General features: G+C 31.9%; 1 protein-coding gene across 1 annotated transcript in view; it reads right to left on the bottom strand.

The window, feature by feature from the left end:
• LOC126883564 (laminin subunit alpha-1) overlaps window positions 1-26,292 on the bottom strand; it is a 490,753-nt gene that overhangs the window by 19,458 nt on the left and 445,003 nt on the right. The window contains exons 29-33 of the mRNA XM_050649204.1: window positions 25,245-25,628; window positions 21,348-21,718; window positions 15,333-15,627; window positions 12,126-12,410; window positions 520-685 (exon numbers count right to left, since the gene is read on the bottom strand). Coding sequence (XP_050505161.1) covers window positions 520-685; window positions 12,126-12,410; window positions 15,333-15,627; window positions 21,348-21,718; window positions 25,245-25,628 — 1,501 coding nt within the window. The remainder of the gene's footprint in view (window positions 1-519; window positions 686-12,125; window positions 12,411-15,332; window positions 15,628-21,347; window positions 21,719-25,244; window positions 25,629-26,292) is intronic.

Here is a 26,292-nt window from a genome sequence, read left to right as displayed (position 1 = left end):
AAAAATATGGCATTAATAAACCATTGCTGTTGTGCTTATTTTTATTTATACGGGGAGTTAAACTTGTTACGATTTTCATATAAAATTGGTTATAACTTTGTAAATACCCTGTATAACATAACAAACCTTTATTTTTATGATGGAGAAGTTAACAGGTTTTCGAATATAAAATAAAATATAGTGTGTCCCATTTAAAAAAAAACATAAGTTTGGTCTGCCACTACGTTATCAAACACCCTGTAACATTCTAACTAATTTTGTAATGTGAAGCTTAAAGTTGGCTACAATTTTTGTTACTAACTCTTATTGCTATCTATTACTATAGTGGATCTATTGAGCTTTACCCCACTAATCAATCACCCTGTATATGGAATATCTAAATGGAGGTAGAATGTGACAAATATGCAAATGTACAAAAAGAAAGAAAAACTACTGGGACTATTTATCAAAAACATAAATTACATTTACATTTAATTTATCTTTTGTAGACAAGCGTACGATTAAAAAATTTGTACTTACTGTATATAGCATATGAGTCTCCTCCAAAGTAAGCACCTTCTTCAACGTTTGAGAAGCACAAAGTTATATTAGAACTCTGTACGTTTTTGTTATTTCTTAAAAATTGCTGTTCGTTGTTAATTTCCAGTGACCGCATGCAACCTCTGAATGGCAGCAAACGATTCATCTAAACAAAAAAATTCTAAAATTTAATCGCTATTTTTATAACCGCCAAACCTGCATTTTGAAATGTTGTTTCGTTCAGAAAATTATGCAATACAGTTACTGTTTTCTAATTGGCAATTATATACACTTATTATTTAGGCCAGCGGTTCTCAACTTTTTTGGGTCATGTAGTACCTACAGTCATTTTTATTATTTTTGGTACCACCTATATTTTTACATTGTATTATCAAGACTTACCTACTAAGTACTACTACTTTAATTTTGTTTTGTTTTGTGTACCACCGCGAATGATAATATACAGGGTGAGTTTTTAGTGCGGGATCGGTCGATAACTTATGATATAAAATATCGAGAAAAGTTATTTAAAAAAAATGTAGGCAATGATATTCTCCACGTTTGGAAAATATGTCCATTTCTACAGGGTGATCAGTAAATGCGTGGTATAACAAACATATAATTTTTTAAATGGGACACCCTGTATATTTTTTCATATTTATATTCTCCTCATAGTTCTTGTTCATATAATATATGGTTTTGCATTACTATACAGAGTATTTAACAAGTTATGACCATTTTTATTTCGAAATCACTTTGAGATTAACACCCTGTATATAAAGAAGTAATTCGTAGACAATAATTTGGTTTATTTATTAAGATAAACAATACACTGTAGTTTTTAAATTAAGTCCAATTCACATCATTGACGAATATTTGTATACAGGGTGAACTACAAAACCAAATTACGATTTTCTCTATTTTTTTAAATGAATCACCCTATATTTTATTTTTAAACATTATTGTATTTAATATACTCTTTCATTTTTATATAGCATTCCCTATATCCAAACTGATTACTTTCCGAGATATTTTTAGTTTTCTTCAAATTTCGGGAATACATTCAATTTTGCTAGTAGAAATAAGTTAGTATTGAGTGATAATTAAACAAAATTATTTTTATTAGATAAATAACTAACACAAAATATAAACCATAGCAATATGTAGTGAATATACCAATAAATGTGATATTAAGAAATTATCATATTTCCCTAATATACAAGAATCGTAAAATTCCTACAAAAAAAACTTTGTATTGTATATAATAATATAACAAGGTTATTTTTATTCAATAAATAACTTACATGAAACATAAATCAAAACAATATACAACTGATATAACAGTTTTTAGATTGGTATATCAACAGCATTCTAAGCCAAGAATTTTTTAGTAGAACATTCATTTTTATAAGCACTTTTAAACTACAAAACAAAATTACGATTTTCTCAATTGTTTTTAATATATCACCCTATATATATATTTTTTTAAATATTGTATTTATGATACTCTTTAATTTTTATATAGCATCTCCTATACCTAAACTTATTAGTTTCTGAGATATTTTTAGTTTTCTTCATTTGCCGGGAATACATTCAATTCTTATATAAATAACTTAACAAACAAGTATTATATAATAATATAACAAATATTTTCATTCAATAAATAACTAACAAAAAAATAATAAACCATAACAAAATTTAATAAATGTACCAATTAAGGTGATGTTAAGGATATAAGTCTAAAGTAAATGTTGAAAATGACCACTTTCAACGTCTATGCAATTTTGTAACCGATATTCAAATGACAGAGCCACATTTCTAACATTTTTGTAAGTCAATATTATTAAAAGCTTCTTTTATTCTATTGTTCATATCATCAAGCTTTGTTGGATGCTTGTGGTATACAAGGTTTTTTATATAGCCCCACTTGAAAAAAATCAATTTTGGAAGAACTGGAGCACCGCCGTATAAAAACCTCAACCGTCAAAAAATGTGGACCAATCACATAATCTCTAACAATATCACCTTAAACATTTATAGATCACCTAGTTTGAGTGGTAACAAAGTAGGGATTTCTTGATGCATATTAATGAAATTTATTATGAAAATTATATTATTAATAACTGCGGGTCACAATCTGCAATTAGGAATGTGTTACTAAAAACTTCTTGGCTTAGAATGCTGTTGATGTAATAATCTAAAAACTATTAAATTAGTTGTATATTGTTTTGATTTATGTTTTGTGTGAGTTGTTTATTAAATCTATATCTTATAATCTTGTAATTTTATTATACACAATATACCTATATCTTTTTGGAGGAATTGTAGGATTCTTGTATATTAGGGAAATATGATAATTCCTTAATACCACATTTATTGATACATTCATTGCATATTGCTATGGTTTATATTTTGTGTTAGATATTTATTGAATAAAAATAATTTTGTTTAATATTTAATTGTGATTCAATACCAACTTATTTCTACTAGAAAAATTGAATGTATTCCCGAAAGTTCAAGAAAACTAAAAATATCTTCGAAAGTAATAAGTTTAGATATAGGGAATGCTATATAAAAATGAAAGAGTATAATAAATACAATATTTAAAAAAAATAAAATATAGAGTAACCCATTTAAAAAAATCGAGAAAATCGTAATTTGGTTTTGTAGTTCACCCTGTATACAAACATTCGTCAATGATTTCAATTGGACTTAATTTAAAAACTACAGTATATTGTCTATCTTACTACATAAAACAAATTATTGTCTATGAATTACTTCTTTATATACAGGGTGTTAATCTCATAGGGATTTCGAAATAAAAATGGTCATAACTTGTTAAATACTCTGTATAGTAATCCAAAACCCTATATTATATGAACAAGAATTATGAGGGGAATATAAATATGAAAAGATATATAGGGTGTCCCATTTAAAAAATTATATGTTTGATATACCACGCTGTTATTGACCACCCTGTAGAAATGGACATATTTTCCAAGCGTGGAGAATATCATTGCCTACATTTTTTCTAAATAACTTTTTTCGATTTTCTATACCGTAATGGAATTATCGACCGATCCCGCACTAAAAACTCACCCTGTATGTACCAGCAGTGGTACATGTACCACAGATTGAGAACCGCTGTTAGACCTATTGGAGCATTAATTATTCAGAACATGAAGTTGACCAAGAAAGAGAAAAGGAAAAATTATTAAAAACATTTAGACTTAAACAGATGAGAAGAGTGACCTGCAAAAGAGATTTGAAGTTGCGCTAAGAGTTAGGTTGGTCAGGTGCTACGTTTTCTCGACTTCGTTTTATGAAATGAAAGCTTGGACCTTGAATGCGGCATCAGTGAAAAAACTGGAATCATTCGAGTTGTGGATGTAGAAGAATTCTGAAAATATCATGGAGAGAACACGATATAAACAAAGAGGTTCTGAGAAAGATGAATAAAGAAATGGAAGTCTTAAATACAATCAAGACAAGAAAATTGGAATATCTCGGACATATTACACGTGAAGAGAGATACAACTTGCTCCAATTGATTATGCAGGGAAAGATTCAAGGAAAAAGAAGCATAGGAAGACGCAGAATATCGTGGCTGCGGAACCTGAGAGAATGGTACGGATGTACATCACATGAACTTTTCAGAGCAGTCATCTCTAAAGTCCGAATAGCTATGATGATTGCCGATTGTCGACCTCCGTCGGGGAGATGGCATCTGAAGAAGAACAACATTAAAATTATATAATGTTTGCCACAATAGAGAGAAGAGTTCTACCAAAGTGTTGATCTGGGAACTCCATTGGCCCTAGGGTATTGACTGAAGGCTAGCAGCTCCCAAACCAAGTCTTAAAATAGCTATTCGCCGTCATCCTAGGTCACTAGAAGATTTGGTACAGTATGGTCCTGGTAAAGGAATATCGGGCTATTAGGTACCAGGGCCGGATTTAAGGCAGTGGAGGCCCCTGGTCAGAATTGTTGTGGGGGCCCTGTCCAACTATATTTTTAAATTCAGTAGAAATTAAGATTTGTTACAGTAAAATATTAAAAATAAACATAGGATGTAGGGTTGAAGTCAGGATACTTTTCGAGATTTTTTACTTGAACATTCCTTGACTATGTCGGACATGTCTTATTGCTTTAAGACATCGTGTTCAATGCTCATTGTAGAGAGATGATTCAAACGTTCTTGGCCCATCATAGACCGAAGTCAATTTTTAATTAACTTAAGTTTTGAGAGTAGGGCTTTTCATTCACAGTCATTTGTTTCGAGCTTCTGTCATGTATGTTGTATAATCTGTGTATAATATTAATATACACGGAGTATACGACATATGACAGAAGCTCGAAACAAATGACAATCGATGAAAAGCCCTATTAACTCTCCCCACTACAGTTAGTTGGTATCAGAAATATAAACGAAGTATCACCTCAACATTTGGAAACGCATCATTCACATTCTTTTCTTCTAGCAATCGGTACATTTAAAGTTCTTTGCTTATATTTAATGAGCAGATATCCTCTTTGAAAAATTCTACAAATTGTATTAGTTCGACACCTAGAATTTCATCTAAATCATTGCTACAGATGTCAGTACCTAAGCTTTGATAGCTCTGAAGCTAAATGATGTCTTCTTCTTCATGTGCCGTGCTTGATTATCGAGCATTGGCTATCAAATTGGCTATAGTAATTTTGTTCACTGCAGCTCGGAAAAGGGATGTAGAGGATCTGTTAAACCATTCTCTCAGGTTTTTAAGCCATGACGTTCTTCTTCGACCTGTCCCTCTTCTTCCGTCTACCTTGCCTTTTATTATTAAATGAAGGATATTATATCTCTCTGGGTGCCGCATAACATGGCCAAAATATTGTACACATATGCATGACCAAAATATATCTAAATGATGTAAAAATCCAAAATTGGAATGAATGCATTTATATGCAGAAAGCCTCTGACTTAAAGAGGTAATGAGTTGATCTATAATAGCGATAAAATTTTGAGTCCTAAATTTCTTTGATGTTGTCATTTCAGCCTCTTGAGATGTTCCATAATCCAGTGGAGTCAGTCGAATATTCCGTAGTCACTTTCTATGTGTTGAATTGTCTTGACTTCCGCTTACCATCGCGTCTCATATGTTTTGAAATTGTCACGTCTTGACTGTATAAATTCTTTACTTTAAGTGATTTAAGTGCTGCCATTCCGGAATTAAGGGCAATATTTGGATCTTGCAGAATACGACTTGGACTGTTTGTTTTCTCTAAGATTTCATTCCAAAATATTGCAAATATTCCTGTTTGCAGTAAGCACATTCGATTATACAAACAATTTGTATCGCTACGAGTTTTAAAATGTTGCTTCTGAAATTTTGAATAAGTCTACATTAGTCTGATTATAATCTTTAAATAGTGCCTTTGCGGTATCACATCTGGATAACCATCTAGTAGTATTTACTCTTTTAGGAACAATAATATTTCTGCCACGGTCTGCGTTGCTGTCGCTTAAAGATGCAGCTTTTAAACATTTGATTAACAAGTTGTATCTATATGTAGAGGAAGTGAAAATACATATAGTTCTTTAAGAAATCAGATAATGCTGTAGCAGCAGAACAACACTCAGCTGCAGCTTTTGCAACTTTTAGAGAGTGGACGGCACAAGTGTTTGTATAAAACAAAAATAATTCTATGTGAATAATTTGCTGATATTTTTTACGTTTGAGGCTTTGTGGGGGCCCCCGGAATGTGGAGGCCTGGGCAGCTGCCCAGCATGCCACCCTTAAATCCGGCCCTGTTAGGTACCCAGGCAAGGATAACACATCTTATTTATTCGATGCCAAACCCGCTATTGAATTGTCTTGTTTTGCGTTGATAATTTTAGTCCGTTTGATATTTTTAATTCAATAAACCTTCAAAGCAGTGTTTTTATTTACAGCTTTTACAAGAAAAGACATATTTGAATAATTCAGAAAACAAAATCTTAGGGACGCCTCCGAGATAATACGAAATGAGTATGAAACAAAATGAGTCCTTCAATTTTTCCACAGAAAGAATTTTTTAAAGTTAGGAGAATTTATAACGCTTCCATTTACCACCGTATAATGCCATATAAGCAAAAATTTTTTGTTACCGAAAGAATAACAGACGATATCAATACATGTACCTACAAACTGATGCAAGAATCTTGAAAATCGGAGTAAAAAATAATAAAGTTATAAATTGTCAAACTTAATCAAACATTTTTAGTGGCTGAATTTTGTGTCGGTGAGTGTTAGTCGAGGAAATGAAGCATTTTGGCTCGCAATTTTTTCGTCCAGCATAGATTTACTTGAAATTTTCACAGAAGGTAGGGAATAGTTCAAGGATCATTTTCTATATCATGCCGCTGTACGCTAAAACCTTGGGGGTGGTTGCCACCCCATCTCGGGGGCGGGAATTTTTAACCATGTAAATCGATGTCAAAAGTAATTCTAAGAAAAAATGTTCTTTACATTTTCTTCGTAAAACTAATATTTTTCGAGTTATTCGCGGTTGAAATCAACAGTTTTTCGATGAAAAATTCGACTTTTTTAGAGGGTTTTTTGAGAATACCTCGAAAAATATGCATTTAATCAAAAAAAAAAACTGTGGATATCAAAATTGTATCTTTTAGTAACACAAACGAAATTGTTTTTATGTTTATCTTTAAGACCAATACAAACCGAGATACGGCATGTTAAAAGTTAGCTTTTTTCGTCAAATGCATAATTTGAAATATTCAAAGTAAAATAACGGAAAAAATTTGCATTTTTCGAGGAAAACTTAAATAATCATTTTTAAAGTATACAGTTAGGCCTTTCAAAAAATAATACTAAAAAGTTTTTAGTCTGAAAATTAAGCGGCTTATGATAAAAAAAAGTAGGTACCTGCTTTTCTCTATGAAAAAATCGGTGAAAACAACCCCCTAACTATCCTCCTAATTAAAAATTGGTCTTCGCCTTTCTGTAATTTCTTTTATATATGTACTACCAATACACCCAAGAAGTTTGACCTATTTCAAAGGCCTAATTTTAGAAAAATTGGAGTTTAAAGAAAAATTAATTTTTTGGAATTTCCGATTTTTCAGCTTTTACTTCAAAATATCTCCGAAAATACTGGAGATACGAAAAAAATGATAGATTACTAAATTATAGCTTTTTTAATAACTAAAATTCCGTTGTACATAGATTTTCATTACAGTGAACAGTTAGCGAGATATAGCTGTTTAAAACCTCTATTTAAAAGCAAACACCCCCTTATTCGAGCCCTTTAAACCCACCTAATTAAAAACTAAGAGATCTTACGCAATTTAGTTTACACAGTCTTTTTTTGTTGTTTATTTGGGTTTATATGACTGCGGACACTAAATCCATTCGCCAATATTTTTTACACAGTCTTATAACTCTTCAAAAATCCTACAAAGTTATTTTTGAAAAAACTTTTTGTCGCCAAAAATGAAGGAGCTATGTTTATAAAACGAATTTTTTTTTCGAAAAATTTGGATAGTCCGCTTATGGATAATTTTCAATGTATGTATAATACCTCAGAACCGGTTCGTATACTGGAAGATGACTAAAAAACTATTTGTATTTGTATTTTTACATATTTGTAAATTCGTATTTTTGTGTAAATAAATGTTATTGTAATTCTTTAATTCTACTTTTTTCTGTATAGATCTATTAAAATATCGTTTTATAAAAACTGTAATGTTATTAAGGGTGGTTTTTAAGGGTTGAAATATTATGATATTATATCCTAAAGTATAAAGCAGGTATCCCGAAATAACCAAAGTACGTGCCTCCTAGCGGCGGGATAAGGGCAACAATACATTGGCTTATAGGGCAGTCCTTACAGTAGGGATCCTGGCCTATACAGAAAAATGCAGGCGGGTGTGGGGTAATACTGCACTTTGGTTGCATTGGTGGTGTATTGGCTAAACGTGCAGGGCAGGGTATGGTGCTGATAGAAAAGGCATTCAGGCATCAAATATCCAAAAATCTTTTCAGGCCATAAAAATGAAAAGACCTTCTCCAAACGCAATAAAATCTTATACTGAAATGATGGCATCTCCTGAGGTAAAATGTTCCGGAAGTAAAATGAGCCTCCGTTCGGATCTCCGGGTGAGGACTATCTCAGGGGGAACACCATTACAGGTTAGAAAAATTAGGATAGGGTCTTGGAATCTTGGTAGTCTTACAGGTAAGAGTCTGGAGTTAGTGGATGCGCTCAAACGAAGAAGAGTTCAAATTGCTTGTATTCAAGAAACTAGGTGGAAAGGACAAAGGGCGAAAGAACTAGGTGAAGGATACAAATTGTGGTATGTAGGGAGTAGTAACACTAGAAATGGAGTTGGTATAATTGCTGATAGTGAAATGAAAGATAACGTAGTAGAAGTTGTAAGAACGAGTGATAGAATGATGTCAGTGAAATTTGTAATTGATAAAGAGGTATTGAATGTTGTGTGTGTGTATGCTCCCCAAACAGGTCTGGGTGAGAATGAAAGAAGAGCTTTCTATGATCAATTAGGAGACGTACTGAGTGATATTCCAGCAGAGGAGAAAGTTATAATAGGAGGTGATTTCAATGCACATGTGGGCCAAACCAAGACAGGATATGAAACAATACATGGGGGATTAGGCTTTGGAACTAGAAATGAAGCTGGAGATGACATGCTTGAATTAGCAACAGCATTGGATATGGCGATTGTTAACACATTCTTTAAAAAGAGAGAAACTCAACTTATTACCTACAAAAGTGGACAACATCAATCCCAAATAGACTACTTCATGATAAGGAAAGAAGACATACGTGAATGTAAGGACTGCAAGGTAATAGTGAGTGAGACAGTAAGCCAACAACATAAGCTGCTTCTTCTGGACATCGAAGTAAAAAGCGAAACTAAACAAAAATATCGGAGAGGACCACAAAAAATCAAGTGGTGGCTGCTGAAAGATGAGAAAGAAGGTCTATTCAGGAGAAGAATAGTAGAAAAAATATGTTGGAACATGAAAGGAAGCCCTAATACAATTTGGAGAAAAATGGCCAGTAGTATTAGAGAGACTGCTATTGAAATACTTGGGAAAACGTCAGGAAAAAAGTTTGAGGATAAAGAGACTTGGTGGTGGTCAAACGAAGTACAAGGAAAAATAAAAGAGAAGAGAATATTATATAAAAAGTGGCAAGAAACTAGATCCGACATAGATCTTCAAAACTATATGGTGGCGAAAAAGGAAGCGAAAGTAGCAGTAGCAAAAGCCAAAGCAGAAGCGTATTCAAACCTATACGATCAACTTGATACCAGGGAAGGCGAAACGAAGATATATACAATAGCCAAACAGAGAGCAAAGAAAGCAAAAGATTTTAATCAGATTAGATGTATCCGAGATGAAAATAATAAAATACTAGTTCACGAAAGGGAAGTCAAAAAGAGATGGAGAAAGTACTTTGACAGCTTATTAAATGAAGAATTTGACAGACAGCCTGTAGAGTCAACGGAGACAGTAGCAGCAATGGTCACCAAAATAACCAACGAGGAAGTGGCTCAAGCGCTTCAAAAAATAAAGAAAGGAAAAGCGGTAGGACCAGATGATATTCCTGGGGAAGTATGGAGAGCATTGGAAGAGACAGGAACAAGGTGGCTAGCAGGTCTATTTAATAGAATTATGGAAGTCGGACAAATGCCAGACGAATGGAGAAGCAGTATACTGGTACCTGTTTACAAAAACAAGGGAGATATACAACAATGTACAAACTACAGGGCTATAAAACTGCTTAGCCACACCATGAAAATATGGGAAAGAGTAATTGACAGACGGATACGTGAAGAGACCGAAATATCCGAGAATCAATTTGGCTTTATGCAGGGTAGATCAACAACAGATGCAATTTTCATTATAAGGCAATTGATGGAAAAATACAGGAGTAAAGAAACAAACGCTCATATGGTATTCATTGACCTTGAGAAAGCATATGATAGAGTTCCTCGAGAGATTCTGTGGTGGGCACTCAATAAGAAAGGAGTCCCTGGTGAATATGTAAAGATTGTGAGGGATATGTATGAGGGAGTAACGACTAGTGTTAGGACAGGTGTGGGAGAGACTGATAAATTTCATGTGAAAGTAGGATTGCACCAAGGTTCTGTGCTTAGTCCGTATTTATTCTCATTAGTTGTGGACCAGATAACAACGAAACTACAGGGTAACATTCCATGGTGCTTAATGTATGCTGATGATGTCGTGTTAGTAGGAAATAGTGAAAGAGACCTAGAACAAAAACTGGAACAGTGGAGACAAGCTCTGGAGGAAAAAGGTTTAAAACTTAGTAGGACAAAAACAGAGTATTTGGAATGTTCATTTAAAGATGGAGCTACTACAAATAAAATGGTATCTTTGGATGGTGAAATGATTGTGAAAAGCAATAGTTTTAAGTACCTAGGATCGGTATTACAGAGTAATGGAGAAATAGATGGAGATGCATGCAGTAGAATTAGGGCTGGATGGATGAAGTGGAAAGAAGCGAGTGGTGTGTTGTGTGACAGAAAAATTCCAATGAAGCTGAAGGGAAAATTCTATAAAACAGCCATAAGACCGGCTATGATGTACGGAACTGAATGTTGGGCAGTGAAAAAGAAAGAGGAACAACGAATGCATGTGGCGGAAATGAGAATGCTTAGATGGATGAGTGGAGTGACAAAGAAGGATAAAATTAGAAATGAGTATATTAGGGGAAGTCTAGGTGTGGCACCAATTGATGCCAAAATGAGAGAGCATAGGTTAAGATGGTTTGGTCATGTTCAACGTCGAGACGTTAATCACCCAATACGAAGAATAGCTGAAGTGCAGATTCCTGGAAGGAGTAGGAGAGGAAGACCAAAGAAGACCTGGGGGGAGGCGATAAGGCAGGACATGTTGGTAAAGGGGATTAACATTGATATGACCCAAGACAGAATTGTGTGGAGAAATGCAATTAGGGAAGCCGACCCCGCATAGGGATAAGGCAAAGAGAATGATGATGATCCTAAAGTATAAAGCAATCATTATTTAACCAATCAAAACCAAATTTTATTCATATTAAAGTTTACAATGTTTTTATATAATTTTTGACAATAAGGGGTAGTTTACACCCCTAAAAATAATCAACGCCCTTAAGCATGATATAGAATATGAAGTACAGGATGAGATGATCCTAATCCCAAATTTTTGTGGAAATCGATGCAAGCCGAAATTATTCTTTTAGGATAAGTAAATATTTTATATATAGCTCCAACAAGGGTGGTTCTAAGGGTTGAAATATTATGATAGTATATCTTAAAGCATAAAACAATCATTATATAACTAATAAGAACCAAATGTTGACAATATTAAAGTTTAAAATGTTTTTTATAATTTTTTACAATTAAGGGTAGTTTTCACCCTTTAAAAAACCAAAAGCGTACAACGGCTCAATATAGAAAATAAACTAGACGGTGTAATGAGCCTAATTCCAAATTTGTGTACAAATCGATGCTGGACGAAAAAATTGCGAGGTTTTGCCATTTTTTCAGCTTCATTTCCTCGACTATGTATATTATTGTAGAGTAGTTTACTTACCAAATCTGGAATTTCTGTGTATTCTGAATTTTGCGAAATTCCTCCGAAATAAATTTCATCTTTGGGTTTTAGCCTAATATTAATTCTACTTGGTTTTGTGTCTTTGTCGAGGAAAATTGTAAGCTTTTTCATTTTTCTACTTAATCGAACATGATGCCAATGCCCATCATTAATTCTTGTTGAACTTATCGGCAGAGTTTTTAGTTGTTTCTTTCTACCTTCAATATTAAGCTGCAATTGACCGTCTTTTAACTCCAACAGGATATAATTTTTTCTCTTGTTACTCTGCAATAATAATATACATATTAAAAATAGTTGTAGTGGTTACGACGCTAACAGCCGGTTTCCGAAACGTTATTCAAATCTCCGATCATCTAATCGGCTGTCAGATTTGATCAACTGTTAACCAGTGATGGTTTCTGAAACGCCAATTATTGTAAAATTACATGATTAAAGATCATTTAAATCGATGATCTAACATACGATATGGTAACGATACTGTCACAATCTGTTGTTATCCTTCAAAATTTCAATTATATTAACATCTAAATCCAAATTTGTATCTTTAGATTCTAAAGGTGCATTCTCTCTTATGTTCTGTCACTTTTGTTTGGAGCAAAAATTGAACGAGAGCATTTTAAAACCGAGGCTAGATAATTTCAAAAAGAATAAAATGCATGAAATTTATGTGAGGAGAGTTAAAAGGAGGAGATATAAAACAGTTTATTTATGATCCATAATATTTTATACTCGTACTTTTATTTTTTGTCTATGTATTTAATTTTTGTATATATTTTTAATTTATTTAACGGCTATTTTGTTGCGTTCAAAGCTGGCTGATATAATTTCTCAAACGTTTTTCCTCGTATTTACATCCCTATAATAATTATGTTCTGCTTTTTAAAGCTCTGTCCTCTCAAAAATTAGCTCTATGAGTCTAGCATCGTTGTTATCTTACATTTTTAAAATAAAAAAATATAAATTATAAAATCAAATATAAAAAAATGTCCGAGATGTCCATGTTCTGCAAGTTAAATAAATATTTTAAATTATTTTTTCCATAAAAAAGTCTTATTTTTATTGAATACTATAATATTTTTTATAGATCTGTTATTCGACAATTTTTTCTCGGTATTTGTTAATTACAGTAATTAAAAAACTAAAAAACTCTTACCGTTAATCGGCAAATAATCTCAGATTGGCTAACAGTCCATTTTGACCGCCGTTTGACAAGCGAAACTGGTTAATCGACCTTTCGGAGACTCAAAACACTTATGATCGGTTGTTAAATAAGTCCATCGAATGTACACTAGATTTTTTTTCTATTCGAAATAGATTGAAAAAAAATATTGGGATGGCCGGTAAATGAACTGGGGTACTATCAAATTTACGCCCGGTTTCCGAAAGGATGGTCATCTCAAAAATTATGTAATCGACGATTAACAACATATTACTTAAATTCATTTTGAGTTTCAGAAACGTCAAACTAGTTTTAACAACAGGATCGCATACGGCTCGTGTTACAAACTTCATCATCGTGAGTAGTAGTACATGCGAGTAGAATACTATACTTTTTCTACGACCTTTTTTATTTGGATTAGTAGAAAAATATAATTATCAACTACTAACATTATTTAAAATCGAAAGATTTTATCTTTTCATAAGAAAATATATTTTATATAACTATGGTAACACTGTTAGAATCATAGAAATGTCATTAGTATCATTAATTATTTATATGGGAAATAAGCCACAATTAAAATGAAAAAAATAATTTTATTAACGTTTCGACGCCCAAATCGGGTGCCGTTGTCAAAATACAAAATATTACTAAAATAAACTAAAGTGTTGTTGCTAAGCAAAAAAAAAATTCTTCTAATAATTTATTTAATTTCACTCATTTATATTGGCAATTCAGACATATATTATACATTTTAAAGTAAAAGACTTTAAAATGATATTGCCAATATTTATGAGTTGCGTTCCTGGGACGACTTACTGAAAGATAGTTCATTCGATTACATGAAATTAACCCCAACTCAAGAATATCCGTCATAAAAAATTATAGCATGTGATATGTCTTTAAAAAGACAACCAAATGCAACGACAGTAAAATTCTCGCGTTAGAGACTTCATAGTAAATCACAAGGGAAAACCAGGAAAAAACCCTGTGATACTATCCCGACATCGTAAGTATTTGGTCTTACATTAATTTACTCTCAAAAAATAATACCAAATTCTGACCTGTAACATGTTTAAATTATAAATATTATTAATAATACTAGATATATAAGTAATACTAAAATATAAAATATGTACTAGCTCGATATTATTGACTTTTTATTTCAGTAAGTCGTCCCAGGAACGCAACTCATAAATATTGGCAATATCATTTTAAAGTCTTCTACTTTAAAATGTATAATATATGTCTGAATTGCCAATATAAATGAGTGAAATTAAATAAATTATTAGAAGAATTTTTTTTTGCTTAGCAACAACACTTTAGTTTATTTTAGTAATATTTTGTATTTTGACAACGGCACCCGATTTGGGCGTCGAAACGTTAATAAAATTATTTTTTTCATTTTAATTGTGGCTTATTTCCCATATAAATAATTAATCATAAAAATGCCACAAGGAAATAGCTTCAGAACGTCATTAGTATCATGGTGTATAATGGCGGTGGCTTTTAAAAATAAGACATTTTAAGGCAATTACATGAAAAATAACGTTTGCTCCCAATAAAAATATATTGTACAATCTACAATAAGTAAAACAAAATTCATTGATATAAATCCGTAAATCCTTTTACGGAATTAGTACTTGTTGTTTACGTTTACCTTTTAATAACGTCAATCTTAAAATGCCAAATGTTGAAATTTAAACGTAAAAATATGCTGATCCATTGTTACAGTTAAAAATGCTTTAAACATTTTTCGACGTTAATTGTTAATATAAATTAAAATGATTATTTTATTAAATAAAGTTTAAGTAATTTTACTTGCAAATAATAAGTATATTAATAGTGCCATGCACCACTTGAATCTAACTTACACCCGTGAGTAATGACCCGTGAGTAATGAAGTATTACTCATTGGTAAAGTAATCGGTGTTATTATCTATTCAAAAAGAGTGAATAATAAGCATATTATTAAGCGGTCGTAGAAAAAGATTATTACTACTAACTAAAGTAATTTTAATACTTACAGCAACAAATATAACACCGTTCGGATATAAAGTCCTGAAATCAAATTGCATTGTGAAGTTTGTCCTCCAAAATTTTGTTTTAATGTAGGTGTAACTATTAGGTTTGTCTCCAAACTTTATAGCATCCTGTTCGATATCGGTATTATCAAACTCTGTACATCTTTCGGTATTCTGCATTGTATTTGTCATACTTAAACTTCGCATTTGCGGTTCTTTCAACTCATTCAAAGGTTCTTCCCTTCCAATAGTAACTTTCTCGAATTTTTCCACTGTAGTATTATCGAATGAAAGAATCCTAAAATATAGAAAAAAAATCAGGGTTGTTTCGTTTTAAACATTTTGTTTTAAACAACTGTTTTAAACATGTGTATATGTTTAAAACAGTTTTTGTTTAAAACAGTTTAAAACACGTTTAAAAACACTTAAATTAAACAAGCGTTTTTTTTCATTTTCTTTATTAAAATAATAAATAAATATGAAAAAAATTCTCAAATACTCGTATATTATACAAACTTTTTAATATACCTACATATTATTTATTTATTAATAACCGGAACTTAACAAAATTGGAAAACATTTTGCATACAAGAGTTAATAAATTTCTCAAAACTGTTCCAGTCTCATAGTAATCTTGTAATCTAAAAGTATCAATCTGATATCTGATCAGTCACGTCATCACTGATGCAATTAAGCTCTTTAAAAATTGAAACAACTTAGCAGCTTTGACATTGACTAGCCGATTACGTAGTTTGGAATGGTAAACTGTATGTTGAGGAGAAGAGTATTTCTATGTTGGCTGACAATGCATTAGCTGTGTGGAGCTGTTGAACAAGTTCCATTGCTGTAGTATTTTTTTTTCATAGAACGCCACCATGTCTATGGTATTACATTCTCAATTAAATGTTTAGAGAATTAAATATGGTTTAAAGGGTACACACTTTGCCTGGTAATTAATAATAATTGGCAATGCTCCTGGATGATAATTTATAATGGAAATTTGTTAAAAAATGAGCTGGGGTCAAATCCATTTCCATATGCTCCTTGAGCTCCTTCGTATCATGTACAAAAATTCGCCATTTACTTGTTAAAAAAAAACACTTAACACCACAAAATAACTTACAGTAGGCGTTATTGCAATATAGCCAACTTGCAATGCGAATTGATAAATAGTAAATAGTCTGGGGTTCCCCCAGGCAATAGCTCCTAATTGCAATTGGTCTTCTTATTAAAATATGATTTAAACAATGTTTTTTTCTAAGTTTTATTTTCTTAAAATAAACAATAAAACAAAATTTAAAACAAAAAACTCATGTTTAAAACAAAAAAACATATGTTTTAAACGTGTTTTATTTGTTTAAAATAAAAAATTGAAAAACAAAATAAAACATGTTAAAAAAAAACATTTGAAACAAAAAAAAACATGTGTTTTGTATAAAATAAAAAACATGTTTTTTTTTCAACTCAAGAATAATTAATATCTAAGAAAAGACAGCTTTAGATTTAATTCAATTCGGAGCTACCATCATCGGCTGACCATGGTTTCTACTTTTCAGCGTCTTCAGAGCGGCCTGTGGTGTATCCCGCCACAATCGGAATGACCTAAAGATGCTATTTTCTCGTGAAATTTTAATATGTATTATTAGAAAATTATTATTACATATTATAAGATAATACAAAATCAAAAAATTTAAACAGGATATATGGCAGATAAAAAATGATTCATGGGAAAAGAAATGTAATGAGTTGGAAACGTATATAGGTGGTAGGAGAAGTAGTGAATCGTGGAGATTTATCAAAACATTGAGGTCAGATACAAGAGAAAATGTAAGGCTCGACAACATAACAACAAATACATGGGAACAGCATTATAAATCTTTGCTGACTGAAGACCGCCAACAATACATGCAAAAAGAATCAAACCCAATAATAGTAGAAGGTGAAGAAATAACAATAACAACAGAAATGGTACAGAAAGCTATCTCACAATTAAAAAATGGTCGGGCACCTGGCCCTAACAATGTTCCTGCAGAACTAATAAAATCAGGTTCGAAGAAATTAATGCGAGTGATCACAGATCACTCGCATTGTGATCACATTCCTTAACAGAATTATTAACGGAGAACAAGTTCCGAAAAGCTGGAAAGAGGGTTGGATCTCTTCAATACACAAAAAGGGAAGTAAAAGTGATGTTAACAATTATAGGGGAATAACTGTAACAAGCTGAGCCATTTATATGGCAGAATACTGAAAACCATTATTTGCGAAGAATATCAACACTATGAATCCAAAGAACACTGTGGTTTCAGGGCCGGTCGATCTACGATCGATAATATATTCTGTCTAACACAGGTTATGGAAAAAAGACTAGAACGTGGACAAGACACACATATAATTTTTGTCGACCTAACGAAGGCATATGACACAGTTCCCGTGAAAAAACTGTGGGAGGTTTTGGACAATACACACATTTCTGCAACTGTCATCAAAGCCATACAATGCCTCTATAAAAATTATATGTCAAGGGTAAAGAGAGGTAACCATCTGTCAACTAGATTCCAAGTAACAAAAGGCCGTAAACAAGGGTGCTGCTTATCTCCCATTCTGTTCAATATACAGCGTGTCTACTTGAGTTGGAAACATATGGGAAACTTTTTTATTATTAATTTTACGAAAAAAAGTTATTCTTTATAAAAAGTTCTGCATGCCCCAAAACCTAAGATTCAATTATCAGATATCAAATTTTCTCAATATTATACGAGGTATGTCAAAAAATATGAATTTCGGCTAAGGGTAAAGTACCTTTATTTCTCTCAATATCGAAAATTCTTATTATGAAAAGTTGTTTGGAAATAAAAACCAAGCTCAAATATGTAATTACATGCTTCTAATTGGAAAAAAATATTTTCCAAATTTTTCTCAAATTTATTGATACTAACTTCGTTTTTATTCATTACACATACGATAACTCTTTTATTATTACTTTTACGAAAAAAAGTTATTCTTTATAAAAATCTCTGTATCTCCTAAGACCGAAGATTCAACCAACAGATATGACATTTTATTAATTTTATACGAGTTATGTCAAAAAATATGAATTTCACTCAAGAGTAAAGTACCTTTATTTTTCACAATATTGAAAACGGATATTAAAAAAGTTGTTTATAATTAAAAAGTATGTGTCAATATGCAATTACATCCTTCTAATTGAAATACTGTGAAATATAAAGGTGCTATAATATTTAGCGAATTTCATATTTTTTGACACACCTCGTATAAAATTAATAAAAGTTGATATATCATGGTTGTGTCTTAGATTTTAGACCATGCAAAGGTTTTTATGAAGAATAACTTTTTTTCGTAAAATGAATAATAAACGAGTTATGATATTTGTAATAATTAAAAACGATGTTAAAAACTATGTGTCAATATGCAATTACATCCTTCTAATTGAAATACTGTGAAATATAAAGGTGCTATAATATTTAGCGAATTTCATATTTTTTGACACACCTCGTATAAAATTAATAAAAGTTGATATATCATGGTTGTGCCTTAGATTTTAGACCATGCAAAGTTTTTTATGAAGAATAACTTTTTTTCGTAAAATGAATAATAAACGAGTTATGATATTTGTAATAATTAAAAACGATGTTGGGTATCCATAAATTTGACAAAAATATTTTTTTTCAATAAGAAGCATGTAATTGCATATTTCATCTTAGTTTTTAATTCCAAACAACTTTTTATCATAAGAATTTTCGATATTGAGAGAAATAAAGGTACTTTACCCTTAGCCGAAATTCATATTTTTTGACATACCTCGTATAATATTGAGAAAATTTGATATCTGATAATTGAATCTTAGGTTTTGGGGCATGCAGAACTTTTTATAAAGAATAACTTTTTTTCGTAAAATTAATAATAAAAAAGTTTCCCATATGTTTCCAACTCAAGTAGACACGCTGTATATACCGACGGTGTTCTCAGACTTTGGAAGCAGAAATGCAGTGGTATGGGTATATCTATATTAGAGCCATTTACTTTTGCACTTCTTATGTTGCACACTAAAATATTCGTTGTCGCGATAATCCAAGACATTCGTGGAATAGCACATACCAATCGGAGACATCACACTATACACTTTGAACTACGCAGACGACCAGGTGGTAGTTGCCCAAGATAAGGAAGACTTAGAATATATGACGAGAAAATTGGTGGAAGAATACATGAAATGGGGTTTAGAGGTAAACATAAAGAAAACACAATATCTACACATCGGTAACCAAATACAACAGGAAGACCTAGATCTTGACGGAAGTGACTACATCAGGGGATGCACAGAGTATATATATCTAGGGATTAAATTACTAATAGTGGAAGAACGGAACCCAGTATAGATGATAAAGTAACAAAGGCTAGAAAGGTTACTAGAGCCCTAAACCCTGTCTTGTGGCAACATAACATAAACTTAAATACAAAAATGAGGATGTACGATGCTATCCTGAAACCAATTTTAACGTATGGCTCCGAAGTGTGGCAAATGACAAAAAAATCCGAAAATAAGCTGCTTACTACCGAAATGCATTTTTTTAGAAGAGCTGCCAGAATATCTAAATTTGACCATGTTCGAAATGAAAATATCAGAGAAAAAGTAGGTAAACAGAAAACAATAGTGGAAGAGGTACAACGGAACCAACTCCCTTGGTATGGACACGTTCAACGAATGGGAGATGAAAGACTTCCAAAAATAACAATGAGATGGATACCGCCAGAAAAACGGAAAAGAGGAAAGCCACCGACCTCCTGGAAACAAGGAATTACAAAAGCCATGTCAGAAAGAAATCTACAAGAAAGAGACTGGCTAGATCGAAAGGCTTGGCGATTTGGTACCGGAAGGCGTAGAACGCTACAGAACCGGTTATACGGGGTGTCCCGAAAAGATTGGTCATAAATTATACCACACATTCTGGAGTCAAAAATAGTTCGATTGAACCTAACTTACCTTAGTACAAATGAGCTCATAAAAAAAGTTATAACCCTTTGAAGTTACAAAATGAAAATCGATTTTTTTTAATATATAAAAATGGGGTTTGTCCACCCCATAAAAATTTTATGTTGGTTTTGATCCCTTAAACCCCCCAAACTTTTGTGTACGTTCCAATTAATTCATTATTGTGGTACCATTAGTAAAACACAACGTTTTTAAAACTTTTTTGCCTCCTAATATTTTTTCGATAAACGAGTTTTTATCGAGATGCGGCTTCTTTTTTAATATATTTACATACAATTTTTATGGGAGTTTTGTTTCTTTAAACTCCCCAAATGTTTGTGTACGTTCCAAATAAAATATTATTGTGGTACCACTAGTTAAACACAGTGTTTTTAAAACTATTTTGCCTCTTACTCTTTTTTTGATAAGTCACCTTCTATCGAGATATGGCTTCTTTTTCAAAATATACCTAAAAATGTAAATTATAAATACATTTTCAGATTATTAACAGGTCTCTATAATCGTACTTAACCAAATACAAATATGTGGCGGATTCGATAAATATTCAAAATATCTCGATAAACACTGGCTTATAGAATAAGTTCTAAGAGGCAAAAATGTTTTAAAAACAGTGTGTTTAACTAATAGTGCCACAATAATAATTAATATGGAACGTACACAAAAGTTTGGGATGTTTAAGGGAACAAAACTCCCATAAAATTTTTATGGGGCACACAAATTTTACTTTAATTTTTATTTAAGATGCTGTTGCCATAAGAATGCCACATGTCCATTTTCAATAAAAAATCTCTAAGAGTTTTCGATATATGAAAAAAAATTGATTTTCATTTTGTAACTTCAAAGGGCTATAACTTTTTTGTGTGCACTATTGTATACAGGTAAGTGAGGTTCAATCAACCTATTTTTGACCCCAGAATCTGTGGTATAATTTATGACCAATCTTTTCGGAACAATGTCTTATATAAGACAATACATACTTTCAGAATCATATAAAGAGAACTTACTTATTATTAATCATGATATCTCTAATTCCTCCAACAAAACCTAGTCCTCCTATTTGTAACTTTTCTATCGTAATTTCTTCAGGATTAGCCACTGTATTTGAAATACCATTTATTTTTATCACTTTGTCAGTGTCCAAGTTCAATTCTATGTTGTTGTAGTCATTCTGTTTAAGCTTCAAATCAATTTTTTCACCATCAACTAAAATATTTCCGTCTTGCGTAGATATGCTTTGAGCTTCGTTGAATTTGATTATAGTTCCAGTGTCCACGATTGGCCTCAAAACAAAACTTATATTTTGAACGATTTCTTTGGCATAATTAAGTGATAAATAACCTTGCTCGTTTATCCACACATCGTTAAATGAGAGAGTCTGGAATATAAAAAATAAATGATTAAAAATGAAAAGTCAAACATTTGTTAATTTTACTAAATAAACGAAGCATCCAATTAAAAAAAATAATGAACTGTAATGATGCGTAAGATCTCATCATCATTATCTGGATAAGCTAATTGTTCGACTTTCTCACAAAAATAGTCATCAAATATTGATTTATTCAAAAGATTATTTCTATCCTTATACCAAGCCGCCAATTTGAGAGAAGTACACCGTACCTTTCTGTTAATGGCTTAAATGGTGTCGGTACAATACACGGAAGAATCCAACATCTGCTGACGTCACGCAGCAGCCCCTTTTTCCTTTTCCCAGATCACGAAAAAACCCAACATCAAAACAGTAGATAAATGTTGGTTACTTCTAGTAGTGTCTTACAAGTACTTATACCTCGTCCAATTTACTTACCGTTGCACGTCATCAGCGCCATAGCCTGTGACACGATACCAACACGAAATATCTAGGCGGTAGGTGCGTTCCCCTTTAGAATCACTTTGATTCCAAAAAAGAACACACCCACCGCCTAAATATTTCGTGTTGGTATCGTGTCACAGGCTATGGCGCGGATGACGTGCAACGGTAAGTAAACTGGACGAGGTGTGTTCTTTTTTGGAATCAAAGTGATTCTAAAGGGGAACGCACCTACCGCCTAGATATTTCGTGTTGGTATCGTGTCACAGGCTATGGCGCTGATGACGTGCAACGGTAAGTAAATTGGACGAGGTATACCTCTATTTCGACTTATATACCTCGTCCAATTTACTTACCGTTGCACGTCATCCGCGCCATAGCCTGTGACACGATACCAACACGAAATATCTAGGCGGTAGGTGTGTTCCCCTTTAGAATCATTTTGATTCTAAAGGGGAACACACCCACCACCTAAATATTTCGTGTTGGTATCGTGTCACAGGCTATGGCGCGGATGACGTGCAACGGTAAGTAAATTGGACGAGGTATACAATAGTTTGAAAGAAATCTCGATCCGCTACTACCAATAACACTCGTTACTCGTTAATTGTACGTTTGAATTATATGTGGTACCTCGCAAAATTTACCAACTACACCAGGGAGTGTTTTACTTCACGTAAAGAAATTAAATTTCTCTAGAATGGGCGATTTTGGAGATATGTAAATCCCAAAACAGGTCGATTTTTATTTTTAAATTATAATTTTTGGCATATATATCATACTAGTAACGTCATCCATCTGGGCGTGATGACGTAATCGATGATTTTTTTAAATGGGAATAGGGTCGTGTGGTAGTTCATTTGAAAAGTTGTTCAATTATCTATTCAGTAATATAAACATTAGCATCATTTTTATAGAGAGTGGCAAAACAATAATAATTAAAGTTATACTTCTTTAGGCGCGATTGAGAGTGAATTATTATTATTCTGCGCGCATGCGCACACACACAGTATGGACTTCATAAACATTAACATAATTATTTATACAGGGTGTACAAAAAAAATTTTTATTAAATTAATTTACACAAAAAGAAGAAAAAATTTTTGCACACCCTGTATAAATAATTATATTACTGAATAGAGAATTAAATAATCTTTCAAATCAACTATCACACGACCCCTACTTCCATTCAAAAAATCACCGATTACGTCATCACGCCCAGACGGATGACGTCACTAGTATTATACATACAGGGTGATTGATTAGTAGGGTATTGACAGGGTGATTGATTAGTAGGGTAGGATAATTTTGAACACCTTATGTAATTAAATATTAAAAATATTTTATTAAAAGTAGCTTCTAATTTTTTTAAACATGTTTTTTTGCAAAATGTGTTACTGATAAATTATGTTTCGTTCTTTATTTGTTACATTGTTAAATTTACATACAAAAGTAGTGTTTAATTGTCTTCACAAAATATTGTATTTTGTGTTTGTGTGTTTTTTTGTAAAATTTATTACTAATTTTCTTTGTTTATTTGTTGCATTTACATAAAAAGATAGTTTTTAATTGTTTCAAAAATGTTGCATGTAGTGGTTGTGTTTTTGTTTGTAAAATGTATTACTAATAAATTATTTTTATTTCTTTATTTGCTACAGTGTTACATTGATTACCGGATTGATAATATAATCGGTAATCTTCAATTGTCAATTCAGTCATGGCTTACTTAAAATTTAGATAAATTTAAACACCTAAAATAATTTGCTCTGAAAAATGAAAATATCTCGAAAACTAATAAATTTGGGCATAGGGAATGTTATATAAAAATTAAAGTACGTTAATGTTACTTTTCAATAATGATATAAAATACAGGGTGTTCCATTTAACATTACTGAGAAAATAATGTACTTGCGTTTTGACTCACCCTGTATTTGATATAAAGAAAATTAGCAATATCAATAATTCTTAAAAATTTTGACAATATGTAAATAAAAAAATATGGCATTAATAAACCATTGCTGTTGTGCTTATTTTTATTTATACAGGGAGTTGAACTTGTTACGATTTTCATACAAAATTGGTTAGAACTTTGTAAATACCCTGTATAACATCACAAACCTTTATATTTTTGTGATGGAGAAGTTAACAGGATTTCGAATATAAAATAAAATATAGGGTGTTCCATTAAAAAAAACATAAGTTAAGTCTGCCACTATGTTATCGAACACCCTGTAACATTCTAACTAATTTTGTAATGTGAAACTCAAAGGTGGCTAAAATTTTTGTTATTAACTTTTATTGTTATCTATTACTATAGGGGAGCTATTGAGTTTTACCCTACTAATCAATCACCCTGTATGCGAAAAAGGCCAAAAAAATTTAAAAATAAAAATCGATCTGTCTGAGGATTTCTCTTCAAATTTGCCCATTCTTGAGATAATGAATTTATGCAAACTCAAACGACCTCACTTTTAGTACAGTGTCGCGCCCTCTTGATTAGCAATTAAAAAACAAAGGGGTTTTCGATATTGTATTGCAAAAAACTCTTCGGGATTTCAACAATCGATGTTTAAAGAATATCTACCTACCTTGGCAACATTGAAATTTTCAGTTAAATATCCGATTCAGGGTTAAAAATGACCGATTTCGCAATTTTTAAATTTTTAATCGCTTTATGTCAAAAATTATTAACCAAAAAACCTAAAAAACTTTGTTCGATGCAAAAAAATAATTTTAGGAAAAAACCCTAATCTTTAGGTTGTTCAAGGTCTTAGGCTGTTCAGAAACGCCTTTCAAAATGAACATCATGTGTTCATTTTAGAAACGGATCATCTCTTTTTAAAAAAAATGCGGTTTCTAGGTCTTTTCAAACCTAAAAAAATATTTTTAAATTATTCATCAGCTTGTATAGTTAATGTTAAACCCAAAAAATACTTAAAAACAATTATTTTCCTAATAGTCTCAAAAATAAAAAGTTTGTGACCTCTGTTGTAAAATTTAAAAAAGTGGAGATGACCCCTTTTCAAAATGACTGATTCAATTATATTTCCCTGGTAGAATAAAACTCCACGAAAAAGAAAACAAACTGACTTACCTTAGTTCGCGTAATTCCATAAGAAATTCCAGCATTACTTAACTGTGTCTCCATCTTCAAAAATCCTAACAAAGATGGCTCCCTAATGGGAATACAAGTCTTATTAAATGTAGGTGGAACACCTCCTAAGTAATGTTTCGCCTTTTTTATTCTGAAGAAATTTGCAGGATCTACTAATTTCGGTTCAAGGAAGGGCATATCATTCAAGGTGATTTTATAATACTTTTTGGCTTGTGTTACCCAAGTTAGTACGATGGAATGTTCCAGACCGTCATTGATTTTTTTCTCCCCCCTTAAAGTCGTGGATTCGGTTTCATTAAACTTCATAAAGAAATTAATTTCACCACCTTGTAGATAGATATAAGCGTAGGTGCATCTATCAAACTGAAATACAAAAAGCGATACATAATATAATAACGTATGTTTATATTTAGGGGGATTGTTTAGATTCGGTTAGGTTTGGTTAGGTTTGGTGGTTCTGCTTGACCGTATTTACGAGGTAGGAGAGGAAAAGGACATTAAAATGAACTCAAAAAAAAACAAATAGTTAGTTTTTAGTCGTGACCCACATCCAGATATTCATCCAGCCTCAAAAGTCCACTGCTGAACATAGGCCTCCTCCCCCTCGTTTCCAACCCCATCTATCCTGCGCCGCTCTCATCCAGTTTTTATTTAGCTTTCTCAAGTCGTCAGTCCATCTTTAGTCTGGACAGATTATCGGAGAATAGGCCATTTTTGGGAAAAGTTATTTACCAGCAATTTTATTGCTGGAATCGAATCTTATGATTGTACATATTAATAATATAGGTATGCAAAGTCCGCAGATAGTGTGGTGCTACTATTTTTATAAATAAAATGGCGCTCAAAAATTGTGTTTTTTCAATTTTTGCTCTATAACTCCAAAGATTTTAACTTTACACCAAAAACACCCAAATAAAAATTTACCGCAAATAAATTCTGCATAGAGACGTGTTTTTCCCGATTTACTTCGACGAAAATTTTCCCCGGAAAATGCGGGTTTTTCCAACAAAATCTTTAATTTTCAACA

This window comes from Diabrotica virgifera, chromosome 4 (genome assembly GCF_917563875.1).
Source record: "Diabrotica virgifera virgifera chromosome 4, PGI_DIABVI_V3a".
Lineage (NCBI taxonomy): Eukaryota > Metazoa > Arthropoda > Insecta > Coleoptera > Chrysomelidae > Diabrotica > Diabrotica virgifera.
The sequence above is the reverse complement of the archived record's forward strand: the minus strand, read 5'-3'. Positions and strand labels throughout refer to the sequence as shown.